Source organism: Rhinatrema bivittatum, chromosome 2, assembly GCF_901001135.1.
Source record: "Rhinatrema bivittatum chromosome 2, aRhiBiv1.1, whole genome shotgun sequence".
Lineage (NCBI taxonomy): Eukaryota > Metazoa > Chordata > Amphibia > Gymnophiona > Rhinatrematidae > Rhinatrema > Rhinatrema bivittatum.
This window is the reverse complement of record NC_042616.1, coordinates 788945374-788959704: the sequence shown is the minus strand read 5'-3', so window position 1 is coordinate 788959704 and position 14331 is coordinate 788945374. Positions and strand designations below refer to the sequence as shown.

The 14331-nt window shown below is 44.7% G+C and overlaps 1 protein-coding gene across 1 annotated transcript in view; it reads left to right on the top strand.

Moving 5' to 3' along the window:
• The window catches only part of FAM135B (family with sequence similarity 135 member B), a 397453-nt gene that overhangs the window by 187019 nt on the left and 196103 nt on the right, over positions 1 to 14331 (top strand). Inside the window, exon 9 of the mRNA XM_029592069.1 lies at positions 9521 to 9647. Coding sequence (XP_029447929.1) covers positions 9521 to 9647 — 127 coding nt within the window. The remainder of the gene's footprint in view (positions 1 to 9520; positions 9648 to 14331) is intronic.

The following is a 14331-nucleotide window of genomic DNA, read 5'->3' as shown; positions in this document are numbered from 1 at the left end:
GGAGGAACTGAGTGGCAGATCACTGGGGCCTGAGGAGAGAGGCTGGGGGACGAGTGGAGAACAGCTAAGGTACATCTGTCTGTGTGTGAGAGAAGGGAATGTGGGAGGGGAGCAGTGTTTGTGTGTGACAGATGTAAGTGGGAGCAGGTCCAGAGTACAGTAAGAATTAGGGATGTGAAAGTCAAAGTCGTCAGAAATCGGGGGCTCCCCGAAACCGATAGGAAAACCCCACGAAATTGTTCGTGGGGTTCTCTTATTGTTTTGGGAGGAGGGCGGGAAAAACGGCACACTAAAACAACCCCTAAACCCACCCCGACCCTTTAAAACCGCCCCTTAGCTTCCCCCACCCTCCCGATCCCCCCCCCCAAAACATTTTAAAATTACCTGGTGTGGGCCATCCAGTGCTCCTACCATGTGACAGGGGCCGGCCAATGGCATGGATACCCTGTCACATGGTAAGGGCAAAGGGCCATCGGCGCCATTTTTATTAGTGGCAGCCAACGGCCCAAGAGCGGGAGATCGCTCCCGGGACCCCCACTGGACCACCAGGTAATTTTAAAATGTTTTTGGGGAGGATCGGGAGGGTGGGGGAAGCTAAGGGGGCGGTTTTAAAGGGACGGGTGTGTTTTTTGTTTATCGGCTCAGGCGCAGCCGATTAAAAAAAACAAACCAAAAAACGATGGGACCGAACGAAAAAAAATCCACGATGTGAATCGGAATCAGAACCGATTCCGGTTCCAATTCACATCTCTAGTAAGAATACCTGCTTCTTTTCACAGTACTCCCCACCACTACCACTATTGCATTTCAGATCAATTTTCCCTTCCTACCTCTCCTTTCTCCTTAGATTATGGAATCCACTCCAAGGCCTCCTCCCACCTCTTCCTTATTCCAGATTTTTGATCTCCTCTTCCCCCTACTTTCTCAGTCTTTTCCATTCCCGATCCTTTTTTCCTTTCCTCCCTATACCCAATTTTCTTTCCTTCTCACACTCCTCCCTCCATCCCTCGCACCTTCTCCTCACGCCATTCCTGCTCTTCTCACCCTCTTTTTCTCCCCTCCATATCCCTGAGATCCCTTCCCTGTACTGATATTTGAGATCCCTTTTTGTCACCGATAAAAAGAAAATAAATTATACAAGCACAAGCAAGATTGGAAAACTTTATTTTTATAATGTAAAATAAAAGATGGGAATGTTTGTCAATGTGCTTCAGAATTTTCAGACCTTTGACACAGAATTTATCCCTGAGCTGCCACAGGCAGTTGTGGAACCATTCCTTTGACCACCTTCTTTCTGACTTTATGGGGGGAGGAAGGAGGTACAGCACAGACATGCAAAATCCTAATTCCATTACTCGTCATAGACAGGATGCTAAGCTTGATGGACCCTTGATCCAATCTAGCATGGCACTTCTTATATTCTTTCAGATAAGACGCAGGACCTTCCTTGCATTTCGTCAGTGACAGATCTAGGATTTTTCCACACCTAGGCACTGCTGGTGCTGTGCTCCCCCCACCGATAAGGTCAGACAGCAGAGAACAGAAGGTCAAATTCACAGTTACATACTTGCCTGCAGTAATTCATTTAAAATGAGTGCAGGCTATTACAAAATTACTCCCATTCAGGGCAATTTTCAAAGAGTTACACACTGGTTATATCTGCAAAATGTATATATATATGCATGTAAATAGCTTGTATATGTTGCGCGTCCTGGCCGCGCTGGTGCCCCAGCCGGGCCTGGTCCGTCCTCCCTCGCAGCCGCAGCCCGCCCCCAGCGCCTGCGGCATCCCACGAGGTCTCCAGGCCTCTTGGGGCCTTCAACCTCGCACTGCTCCTCACGGCGGGGCTCGGCGTCCTCATCGGCGTCGGGTCCGCTCCTAGGCGCGTGCGGCTCACCCGGCCCTTTGGAGGGCCAAGCGTGGGAAACCCCTCCGCGGCGCGCGACGATGATGTCACCTGAGCCCTGCCTAAAAGGCAGGGCTCAGTCTCCAGTTCCTTGCCTTGGCAAACGGATCGTCTCATTCATGAGAAGCTAATTGCCGTCCTGTGTTTCTGTTTCCTTGATCCTGTCCTTGTTCCAGTGCTCCTGTGTTCCTGTCCTTGTTCCAGTGTTCCTGTGTCTGTGTTCCCATGGTCCTCTCTGTGTGTCAGCATCTGTTCCAGATTCCTGCTCCGCTTCCCAGGTTGTACCTTCTTTGACTGTTTCTCGGTACTGACCTCGGCTTGCCTCTGACCATGTTTGGACCGCTGCCTGGAACTGACCTCTGCTCGCCATTGACCACGCTCAGACTGATACCTGGAACTGACCTCTGCTGGCCACTGACCCCGCTCGGACTGATACCTGGAACTGTCCTCTGCTGGCCACTGACCCCGCTCGGACTGATACCTGGAACTGACCCTTGCTTTGGCTGTCCACCCTTGGATGGATACACTGGCTTTGACCCTTGCGCTTCACTCAGACACTCTCTTCGCTTCTCCTGTGACCACCAGATCTGCCTGCTCTGATGCTGCCCGCGGCCTTCTACAAGGCTAGACCACTAGGCACTGCCTATCCTGTCCAGAGGACCTTCAGTTCCTGTTCCCTTCCAGTGGTCTCCGGTACACTCTGTTCCAGTCTAGCTCAGCTGTTCTCCACTAGCTATGCACCCTTACTCTTGGTGGGCACACCTCTCCGCTACCACTCCGGGAGACCCTCTTAGGCCCACCTAAGCTTCAGCTTGCTTCTGTCTCGTGTGCTCCGCCTCCTGGTGGCAGGTGCCCTCTGGGACCTCCCTGAGGGCTGTATGCCAAGGGTCCACCTCCAGCGCAACAGTATATGCATATACACTGTTTTGAAAACATTGCAAGTATGTGCATACTTGCAGTATTGCATAAATCTTAGCAGGGAAAAAATGGGCATTTTAGGGGTATTCAGGGGAAGGGTTCGGATGTATGCTCAAATTGCCATTTTGTAAGTGGTAGCCACATATACATGACTGAATGTGTCCATACACTTTTATGCCTGCTAATAAAGTCATGGAAGTGAAATTGTCTTTTGTCTGCAGTTTTTAGGTAGAAGGTTTGGGTTAAGTGATGGAGGAACAGGGTGAAGTTCTAGAGAGTCTGTACAAACTGATAGACCAGGGGTCGGGAACCTTTTTGGCTGAGAGAGCCATGAACGCCACATATTTTAAAATGTAATTCCGTGAGAGCCAAACAAGACCTACCAAATTAATTTACTACAACCCCCCACCCTCCTGACCCCCCCCCCAAGACCTGCCAAAAGTCCCTGGTGGTCCAGCGGGGGTCCAGGGCTCGCAGACAAATCTTTAATAAAAAAGTAAAACTCTAACAAAAACCCCCACCCTCCTGATGCCCCCCAATACCTCCAAAATTAATTTACTACAATCCCCCACCCTCCTGACCCCCCCCAAGACCTGCCAAAAGTCCCTGGTGGTCCAGCGGGGGTCCAGGAGCGGTCGGGGAGCGATCTCCTGGACTTGGGCTGTCGGCTGCCAATAGTCAAAATGGCGCAGACGGCCCTTTGCCCTCACTATGTCACTGGGGTCGACCAATGGCAGCGGTAGCCCCTGTGACATAGTAAGGGCAAAGGGCTGTCGGCGCCATTTTGACTGCTGGCAGCCGACAGCCCAAGTCCAGGAGATCACTCCCGGACCGCTCCTGGACCCCCGCTGGACCACCAGGGACTTTTGGCAGGTCTTGGGGGGCATCAGGAGGGTGGGGGGTTTTGTTAGATTTTTACTTTTTTATTAAAGATTTGTCTGCGAGCCTGATGCAGCCATCAAAAGAGCCACATCTGGCTCGCGAGCCATTCGTTCCCGACCCCTGTGATAGACGTTTGTCGGACATCCAAGATTCAAAAACCCAGAAACAATTGGATAACAGTGGGCTCTGACAGAATAAGGCCTGTTATGAAGAAGACTGCACACTCTCCCCACTGTTACCCCTACATATAATGCCTTTTCTGCATTGGAGAATGAAGAAACCTCAGCATTAGATTTTGAAGTGATTTCTAAAAGAGAAGACACTCAATGCACCCAGAAGCCCTTCAACAAAATCAAATGTCATAAAAGAAAGCTTCTTCTACTGGGAGACTCAATAATCAAAGGAACCAAATTGGGAACACATTTTGATGGTAACATATCAGTTAAATGCCTTCCGGCATCCTCAGCTATTAGAAATGCAAACCAGATAGTCAAAGTCATTGAAAGTGAAAGTAGGAACTTTGATATCAGTGTTATCAACCACCTAGGAATGCAGCAGAGTCAGAAAACATTTAAAAGAGATTTTAAAACCTGGCTATTTTGCAAAGCCTATGATGAGATGAATCAGATGACATAAGCAGCGTAATTTTGCTTATAATTTTTTTACATATTTTAGACTACTGAATAAGTATTAGCCTATTAGTGTTTTATTATTGATTTTATTTGTATTATTGATTTTGATTTGTATCATCTTGGATCTATGTAAACCGTTGTGATGGAGCCTTCTAAATGACGGTATATAAAATTTTATAAATAAATAAATCTTGGGACCAATGATCTCAATAGAAATTGTATCCATGAAGTACAGAAAAATGTCCAAAATCTAGGAACGATAAGGCACACTGCAGTCTATTGCCTTTTCAGAAATATTACCTGGTCATGGAAAGGGAAATGAGAAGCTATGCCATATAGATAATTTCAATTCCTGACTCAAAACCTGGTGCACAGAAAGTGGTTTTGGATACTTTGGAGACTGGAATCGTGTGTGGAGCAGTAAAAGGCTGTATGATTGAAAAAAAAAAAAAAGGACTACATTTGTCTGTAGCAGAAAGGAGGATGCTAAGTGAGAAATTCAAATTATATATCAGACACTGAAACCAAATAATGGTGGTGGCAGGAGATGGCCAGTGAAATTGACATGTCACCCCCAAATCAATAGGCTCAAAAAAGCAGAAAAGGTGACTAGGAAGTGCAACAAATCAAAGGAGAAAAATTGGAAAGCTATGACCACAAATGCTAGTAGTTTGGGCAATAAAATCCCAGACCTGCAGGCCCTAATGGCGGAGGCGGACTTGGACATTGTTGCTGTTACGGAGACATAGTTCATGGAATCTCATGATTAGGTTAGGGCCATACCAGGCTATAATTTGTAAGGAAGGACAGAGAGGGGAGAAAAAGGGGAGGAGTAGCTCTTTATGTCAAAAACAATATCCAAACAACTGAACTGCAAGGAATGTGGGGTAGAGAAGAAGAATTATGGGCTGTCCTAAAAAATAAAATGATGGTGCATCCATTTTTACTGGAGTGGTTTACAGGCCTCTGGCTCAAACGGAAGAACTAGACAGAGATCTGGTCGAAGACATCCAAAAGGTGAGAAAGAAGGGAGAAGTGTTGATTGTTGGAGATTTTAATCTGGCGGATGTAGACTGGAGAATCCCTTCTGCGGAATCTACCAGAAATAGAGAGATAGTGGATGCCCTGCAAGAAACTCTGTCCAAACAAATGGTAATGGAAGTCATGAGGGAGGGAGTTATACTCGACCTAGTGTGCACTAATGGAGATCATGTCTCTAATGTCTGGGTGGGTGCCCACCTGAGCACCAGTGATCATCAAACGGTATGTTTTGATGAAACTAATAGGACACAGAGAGGTCACATGAAGACCTGAATTTTGAATTTCAAAAATACGGACTTTGTCAAAATGGTGATGTACCTGGAGGTAGAACTAGAAGACTGGGAGAAAATAAGAGAGGTAGGCCAAACTATAAGGCGCAATTACAAAGGCAACAAATCTCTATGTTAGAAAAGTAAACAAAAGTAAGAGAAATAAGAGACTGATCTGGTTCTCAAAGGAGGTGGCTGATTAAAATAAAGGCAAAAAGAGCAGCATTTAAGAAATATAAAGGATCCCAAAAAAAGGAACACAAGAAAGAATATCTGATGAAACTGAAGGAGATGAAGAAAGACATCAAGAAAGCAAATTGTCAGACGAAAGAAAGGATTGCCAAAGATGTAAAGTGAGTTGACAAAACATTTTTCAGCTATATCAGAGAAAGGAGAAAGGCCCGAAGGGGTATAGTGAAATTGAAAGGTGACAAAAATCAATGTGTGGAGAGAGATAAAGAATTGCCCAAAATATTAAACAAATACTTCAGTTCGGTGTTCACTAAAGACCCTAGAGAAGAATGGTCACTAGTTGACAAGACTATGGATGGGGATGGAGTAGGCAAAACTCCATTTACAGAAAAGAATGAATGGGAAGAGCTAGGAAAACTGAAAGTGGACAACACAATGGGGCTGGATGACATACATCCCCAGGATATTGAGGGAGCTCAGAGATGTGCTGGTGGGTCTGCTGAAGGACCTGTTCAATAGATATATGGAAACGGGAGTGGTGCCATAAGATTGGAGAAGAGTGGTGGTGGTCCTGCTTCACAAGAGTGGGAGCAGAGAGGAGGCTGGAAACTACAGGCTGGTTAGCCTCACCTCGGTGGTGGGAAAATTAATGGAGACTCTACTGAAGGAAAGGATAGTGAGCTATCTGCTCAACCTGAGGCAGCATGGATTCACCAGGGGAAGGTCCTGTCAGGCAAATCTGATTGATTTTTTTGATTAGGTGACTAGAGAATTGGATCAGGGAAGAGTGCTTGATGTGATTTACTTGGATTTTAGTAAAGCTTTTGATACAGTCCCACATAGAAGACTTGTGAACAAAATGAGAAGCTTGGGAGTGGGTGCCAATGTAGTAGCATGGATTCTAAACTGGTCGACTGACAGGAGACAGCACGTAATGGTAAATGGAACCTTCTCTGAAGAGAGAGCAGTGTTAAGTGGAGTGCCAAAGGGATCGGTTTTGGGACGGGTTCTATTCAATATTTTTGTGAGCGACCTGGCGGAAGGGATAGAAGATACATTTTGTCTATTTGTGGATGATATGAAGATCTGCAACAGAGTGGACATGCCTGAATATGTAGAGAGAATGAAAATTGTTATATTTATTTAAGGCTTTTCTATACCGATGTTCATTTGCACATCACATCGGTTTACAATGAAATAATTAGAAAACATAGTGATAACATATATGAAAGCTTGTAGAGTCGTCGAAGATTTGGCAGCTGGGATTCAATGCCAAGAAGTACAGAGTCATGCATCTGGGGTGCAGCATTCCAAAAAGAGCTGTAAGTGATGAGCAGTAAAAGACTAATGCACACGGACTGGGAGAGGGACCTTGGTGTGATAGTGTCTGATGATCTGAAAGCGGTAAAGCAATGTGAGAAGGCGATAGCTAAAGCCAGAAGAATGCTGGGTTGCATATAGAGAGGAATAACCAGTAAGAAAAAAGAGGCGATAATGCCCTTGTACAGGTCCTTGGTTAGGCCTCACCTGGAGTACTGTGTTCAGTAATGGTGCACATATCTGAAAAATGATAAAGACAGGATAGAGATGGTTTAAAGAAGAGTGACCAAAATAGTGAGTGGTCAGCATTGGAAGACTTATGAGGAGAGACTGAAGGATCTGAATATGTATATTCTGGAAGAGAGGGGCTGCAGGGCAGATATGATATAGACCTTCAGATACCTGAAAGGTTTTAGTATGCACAATCGTCAAACCTTTTCCATTGGAAAGAAATCAAAAGAACTAGGGGTCATGAAATGAAACTCCAGGGAGGATGACTCCGATCCAATGTCAGGAAATATTTTGTTATGGAGAGGGTGGTGAATGCCTGGAATACCCTTCTGGAGGAGGTGGTGAAGACGAAAACAGTGAAGGAATTCAAAGGGGCATGGGACAAACGCTGTGGATCCCTAAATGCTAGAGGATGAAATAAAGTTCATGAGAGTACCTGGGAGTAACTTGCTGGTGTGGCAGTTGGAACCCTTAACAAATAAGGCTTCCTTCAGTTAATGCAACTTCATCATTGCTCTCTGCTTCAACAGCAGTGGGAAAAGGGGAATTGGATTCAGACAGCAGCCAACAAGGGCCCTGACTCTTCTGCAGTAGATTAGGACATGGAGGATAAGCATCTTTAGTTGTCCCTCTTGGCTATGCTTTTCTTGTTTAAAGAAGATTGTTCAGTATTACAGTATAATACAATACATTTGATGCTTGCATACTACCTCTTTCCCAAAAAGGACCTGAAAGGATTTATATTGCAAAGTAGAATACGGAGAAAATGAGATACATGTTATATTGTAATTTTACTGCGTTATACTAACATTTGAAAAAATCTTAATGTAACCTAACACCAACTCTACTCTCACTAGGAGAATAGCTAGCCACATCACATAACTCAAAATATAAACACTAACACCCCCTAAAAAATTCCATAACATCTCAAAAAACCCATTAACTATAGCCAGGCTCTGAATCAGTCCCACAGCTCCCAACTTAGTTCCACTTGATTCCAAAGGATCTCCCAGTCTAACATGTTGCTTTTGATAGTTGAAATAACTTTTGTTGCACCAGGGCAGAATTACCCTGCACATCTGCCCATATCATATCTCCATCTTCCTCACTTATCTATCTATCTAGCTATCTATCTAGCTAGCTATCTATATTTATTTATTTAGTGTTTTTATATACCGGCATTCGCGATAAGAATTCACATCATGCTGGTTTACATTTAACAAGGGGTGTAAAATGAAAATAACATAGAACTGTAACAAGTGAGGAGAAACTCTGAAGTTACAATAAAACAGGGAAGTTTAAAACTGGGAGAAGGAGAAAAAGGCGAGAGGAATTTAACAGAAGAGCAATTATTTACAATTGATTACAATGTTCTAAGAATGTCTGACTGTGGTCAATGTTAACCAGCTAGTTTTGTTCTGAGGAACTAATGTCTCAATGAAAAAATCATGTTTGCTTTTTGTTACTTTTCAGTCCTGAGAGTGTGTTTTCAATTCCACAACCTCATAGTTTACAGAGGGAGTGTTTTTGTTTTTTTTTTTACTAGGGCTATGCATTAATTTAAAACAAATGGCACAGCCAAATCAGAAAATAGCTTTGCTTGAAAATATCTGAACTTTTTGGGGTATTTGTTTTTTCATTTATTAAAAAAATATGGCCTCCTGGAGCCCCCTTTGGCTCCTGCTGCTTCTTCCTGGGGCCTATAATGAATAAGCCAATATTGCTGGGGCCCAGGCTAAGCTGAGCCCAGCTAGGGCCTCCATAGGGTCCTCCAACCCCCTTCCATCCCTAGAAATCAGCCAGGGCTGGTGATGTTCTGGCCCCCACTTACCCCTTCCGTGGAGATCTTGCCAGGAGAAAGGGGCAGGAGACATCCCCATTCACTCTTAGTGATATCAAAATGGCGCTGGACTCTGTGCTGAGGACATTTTCTTCAAAGGTGTATATTTGTATGCCTATACAAGAGAAAATTGTGTCCTTTAAAAATGTTTATATTTATATAGAGTTATTTGGGTATCTTAAGTGTCTCTTTTCTCAGAACACAAGAAGAATCATCAATCACATGTGGATGACATCATGGCTGCTTAGATCATGATTTATCTGGTTGACTTTACTATCTTCTCTTATAGCTTTGCTCGCCCAGGAAAAGGATCCTGGCTTGGAAAAGGTAGTCAAGAAATGGGATCTGATCAATCAAGTATGTCACTAGAGAATCTAGTATTTGGAGCTACCTACTGCAAGCCAGCCTCATCTGAGGTAAGGGGTTTTATGCGTGGAGTTCAGGGTTTAATATGTAGACAAAAAAAAATGGTAGAATGCACCAAATCATGAAGGAAATTGGGTGGGGGGGGGGGGGGGGGCAAGATTGAGGTAGGGGAGAGTGTCCCATCTAGTCTCTCTTCCCCAACGTTCTCTCTTTTTCCCCATTCAGTCTCCCTTTTCCCCCTCAGCCCTCTCCCTGATGCCCTCCCCAGACTTCTCACCAGTCTCTGTCTTCCTCCTTTCCAGCCTTGGCAGTCAGCCATTCCGCTATACCCTTCCACTAGCCTGCTTCTTCCTTAAGCCAGTAGTACTCTTTCAACCTTCTCCACCACTCTTCAGTGTATTCTGTGCTGCCCCCTCAGTACTGCTGATAGCGTCACCCACCATGTAGCTCTCTAAATTTGGGCCCCTCAATTCCTGTCCTCTTGCTTTAATCTTAAGATGATTGAGACCTCAGATCACTGTAAGAGTTCAGGCCCTGTGTACGTAGCTATAGCTCTGAGAGCTGCACAGTGCTGGCATCAGCTTTTCTGTGGGTGATACTGGAGAAAATGAAGAGTGGTAGAACAGGATGGGAAGGCTTAAAGAAGGAACTGGAAATCCATTCCAGTGTGTTCCAATAGAAATTCAGGGGTAGATTTTCATAGGTGCACATGCGCAAAACGTGCTCATATGGACACACCAGATTTTGTAATCCGTGCGCGTGGTGGGTGCAAGGGAGGGGTGGGGTAAAGTTTTGCAAATTCATCAATGCATCTCGGCCTTCCCCAGTTCCCTCCCAGTCCGCTCCAATTAAGGAGAGGACTGGCAGGGAACTTCCCTACCTTAACCTCCCTTCCCCTTCCCCTCTCCTCTGCACCCCCTAAACCCTTTCACGCGCCAGGATTCCTTTCCCCCAGTACCGGCCACCTCCATTCCCACCCTTCCTCGCCCCCCCCCCCCCCGGACTGCCCCTTTATCTGGGCCCGGCACTTTGGCGTGTAACGGGGGTTATACACGTGGCTGGGCCCCTTTGAAGATGTGTACGCAAAGCCTGGCCACGCTTGTAATCCCCGTTTTTAACGCACACTACTTTCTTAAAATCTGCCCTGATAGTCACAGACAGGCAATTGTTTACCTGATTTCTCACCCAAAAAGCAGTAAATGTACAACCATAATAGATATAAATTTACATAGCTGCTGTGACTGCCCCTAGTTCTTTTGATTTCTTTCCAATGGAAAAGGTTTGACGATTGTGCATCATTAAAATCTTTCAGGTATCTGAAGAGCTGTATCATATCTGCCCTGTAGCTCTTCTTTTCCAGGGTGTACATATTCATATCAAATCTGATCTTCCTAGCAGCTGTTTAGTTGATATAATTTAAGACATTTAAGCAACATGATGTTATGTGCCTTATTGTGAACCGTTGTGACGGCATCCAGCTTTAACGACGATATAGAAAAGATTTTAAATAAATAAAATAAAGCTGCCCAGGAATGTTCATGGCTGTATTCACTCTGTTACAGGAAATGTAAAGCGGACCACTGTGGCAAAATTGAAGTTTTAACTGTTAATTTTGTTGTTTGTCTGTCATGTAAAACTGTTTTTACTGTGAGAACTTTTTTCTTTCCTTGATGATTTTTTTTTATTAGACAGGAAGAGACAGCATTACTGTACGGTTTTCTACAGTACTAGTAGCTGGAACTGACAGGGTTAATCTCTGAGCTAGAAGTGCTGCTGACATCTTGCTGTGAGAGGAAAAAGTGACAGTTGGAGCTGTAGCAGTTTGAGAACTGTTTCAGCTGGGCTATACAGCTAAATGCTGAGAGCAAAACCTTACTCAGGACCCTTAGATCTGATTGAGAAAGATACAGTGTTTTACTCTGTAGACAGACTGATCTAAGTATACCAGTTAGTGTTACTGTGACTATTCCTTTTTCTTTCCCGTTTGTTGTATTGGGTTTTAATCATTTTGTTCACTGTAAACCCATTTTGATAATAAACAATTTAGTTTATTAGTACTGTGCTGCCGACTAGCGAGTTAGGTAAGTGAGTTCCATAGAATGGTAAATGGTCTGTGGATGCCTTTCTGAGATCATTGTGATCACAGGTTGCTGTGAGATTTCAGTGTCCACAGAAACCCTCAAGGAGCAGCTTGTGGGCAGGATACTTGCCCAAAGGGAAGCAGTGCTGGATGGGAGCTTGCCAGGAGAGAGATTCATGCACAAACCTGTACAGTACTTGCTGGGGATCCCCAAGTGGTGGTATGAATAGTATGAAGGAATTTCTTGATAGACCTTCCTTTTTTTCTGGTTACGTAACAACCACATTGGTCCACCAACCAGTAAGGTTGTCCTTGGAAAGGGAGCCTTAAGAGCGACCTATTTTGGTTGCTCTAAAACTTTTAAATGAGGAGGTGGAGCCAGACGGGAATCCTTGCCTATGGAAGTACAGGATTGCTTCAGACTGTTTCTCTCCTCCTGTTTGTTCCCTTATTCTTAGCATCCTTCCTCTACCTGTTCTTAGCACTTTTTCTCCCCAAGATCCCTTCACCCCGCTACCAGTGCTTTTTCTCCCATATGGTCCCCAGCCCCCATCCAGATGTTCACTTTCTGTCTTTCCAACCTGCTTGTGGTCTCGGTCCTCCAGTCTCCCCACCGCTGTCACTTTCTCACATTGTCCCATGGAAAATCCTCTCCACTCCTCCTCAGTATTCTTTGCCTGTGGACCTCAGCCCTCCCCCTCTCCTGATTCTCACTTTCTCCTTTCTGCTTGCAAATCCCCAGTTCGATACTGTCTCTGATTCATGCAGTTCGCTGCCATGGACATTTCTCCTAACTTATTTTCTATGCAGCTCCCTGAGGAAGACTCTGCTGTATGGAGCTGTTTAGAATCAGATTTGGTGATGACACTGTGGGAGGCAGAGGGGAGAGAGGACATGAGTGGGAGTATTCAGAGTGCACCAAGGCTGGGTTTCTTTTTTGGGGGGGTAGGAGGGGTGAAGAAAAGAGAAGGGTCAAAGGGGAAAGAGAGAGAGAGCAGGAGGTGAAGGAAGGGAGGAAAGTGTAAAGAAAAGAATGGCGGAGGTTACATAGAGATAAATATAGGCACACAGAGATGAAGGAAAGAGAGAGAGAAATGAAAGACGAGAAAGATTTGCAAAATGATGAATGAATGAAGAGACCACAGTTTATTTATTTAAGACTTTTATCTACCGACATTCGTAGAAACATCATGTCGGTTTACATCGAATGTTGTTAACAGAGAAAAGTGAGTTACATAAAACAGGGGCAACAGGGGAGATGAGGAGAAGTCATTTCAAAATATATGGTAAACGCAGAGAATAACGCTAAAGGCATATCAAGATATACGAATAATGTAAAACAGTAACAGTATGATCACTTGGCATTGAGGGCCATCTAGCACAGCTAAGCAGGATTGCGAGGAAGTAAGTCCATGTAGAGAGGCATGAGCGGTGAGGTGGGACTCTTACATCGAACGTTATTAACAGAGAAAAGAGGGTTACAAAACAGGGGCAGGGGCAACAGGGGAGTTAAGGGGATAGAGTCATTTCGAAATATATGGTAAATGCAGAGATTAACACTAAGGTCTATCAAGATATATGAGGAATGAAAAGCAGTAACAGTAAGATCAGATGGCAATGGGGGCCATCTAGCACAGCTGAGAGAGATTGCGAGATAGTAAGTCCAAGTAGAGTAGCATGAGTGGAGTGGTGGGAGTTGCAGATATGGGGATACCCCCAGATTTGTGCTCTTTTTTTTCCATTTTAGTTCTACAAGATATTTTGGGGCCGATGCAATACAGTGCACTCAGATGAGCGCACTGTATAACCCGCAGTCGGACCCGGTTTGAATAGGCGCTAATCAATCCCCTAATGCAATAAGGGGATTAGCGCCTATTCAATGCACGGCCAACATGGAGTGAACCTAATAGCGCTCATCACATGCAAATGTATAAGAATGAGGCTATTAGGCAGTCACTCCAATGCAAAAAAATATATATCTTTGTGATATTAAGTAGGAGGAAAAACTTAAAGAAACGTTAAAAAAAAAAATCACCTAACTGCTTTCTACGCGCATTAATTGCATCGGCCCCTTTGGATGGGGGAGATCCCAGGATTCACAACTAGTAATTGTTGAATGTGTAGTACCACTCAATGACCACAGGATGGCATTTATTTTGGGGAGGAATCTATATGATGTCTTAATATTGTGAATGAAGGGTTGTCTGTTGGTCCTCTTAAGATTGTGGGTTTAGGTGATTGTTAGAAAATGTATCCATGGATGATGTAAAGCTGGGAGGATTTAGTGGGAATTTGCCCTTTCTTAGGATAGAGTCTTAGTGAAAGGACTTCTAATATGTAGTGGCCTGGAGTAATCAGCTTGCAGGTTGGTAGGCCCTGGGACCACCCCAGCATGGAGTGGGGTCTTGCAAGGGCTCTTTCCCTCAAAGGAAGAGGAGGCCTGAGGCTGTGGAGTGGAAGAAGGCTTCCTCCCCTAGAGGAAATGTCCAGAAGCTAAAGGTGGAGAAAAGGCTCTTTCTCCCCTTAAGAAAATGGCCAAGAGAAAGGGATTGTTCTGATATGAAAAGTGCTCTAGGGAGGCCCAGAGAATGGAGGACACCAGGGCTAACTGCATGTTGCAGGAGGGGAAAAGTGGAGAGATCTTGAGTGGATGT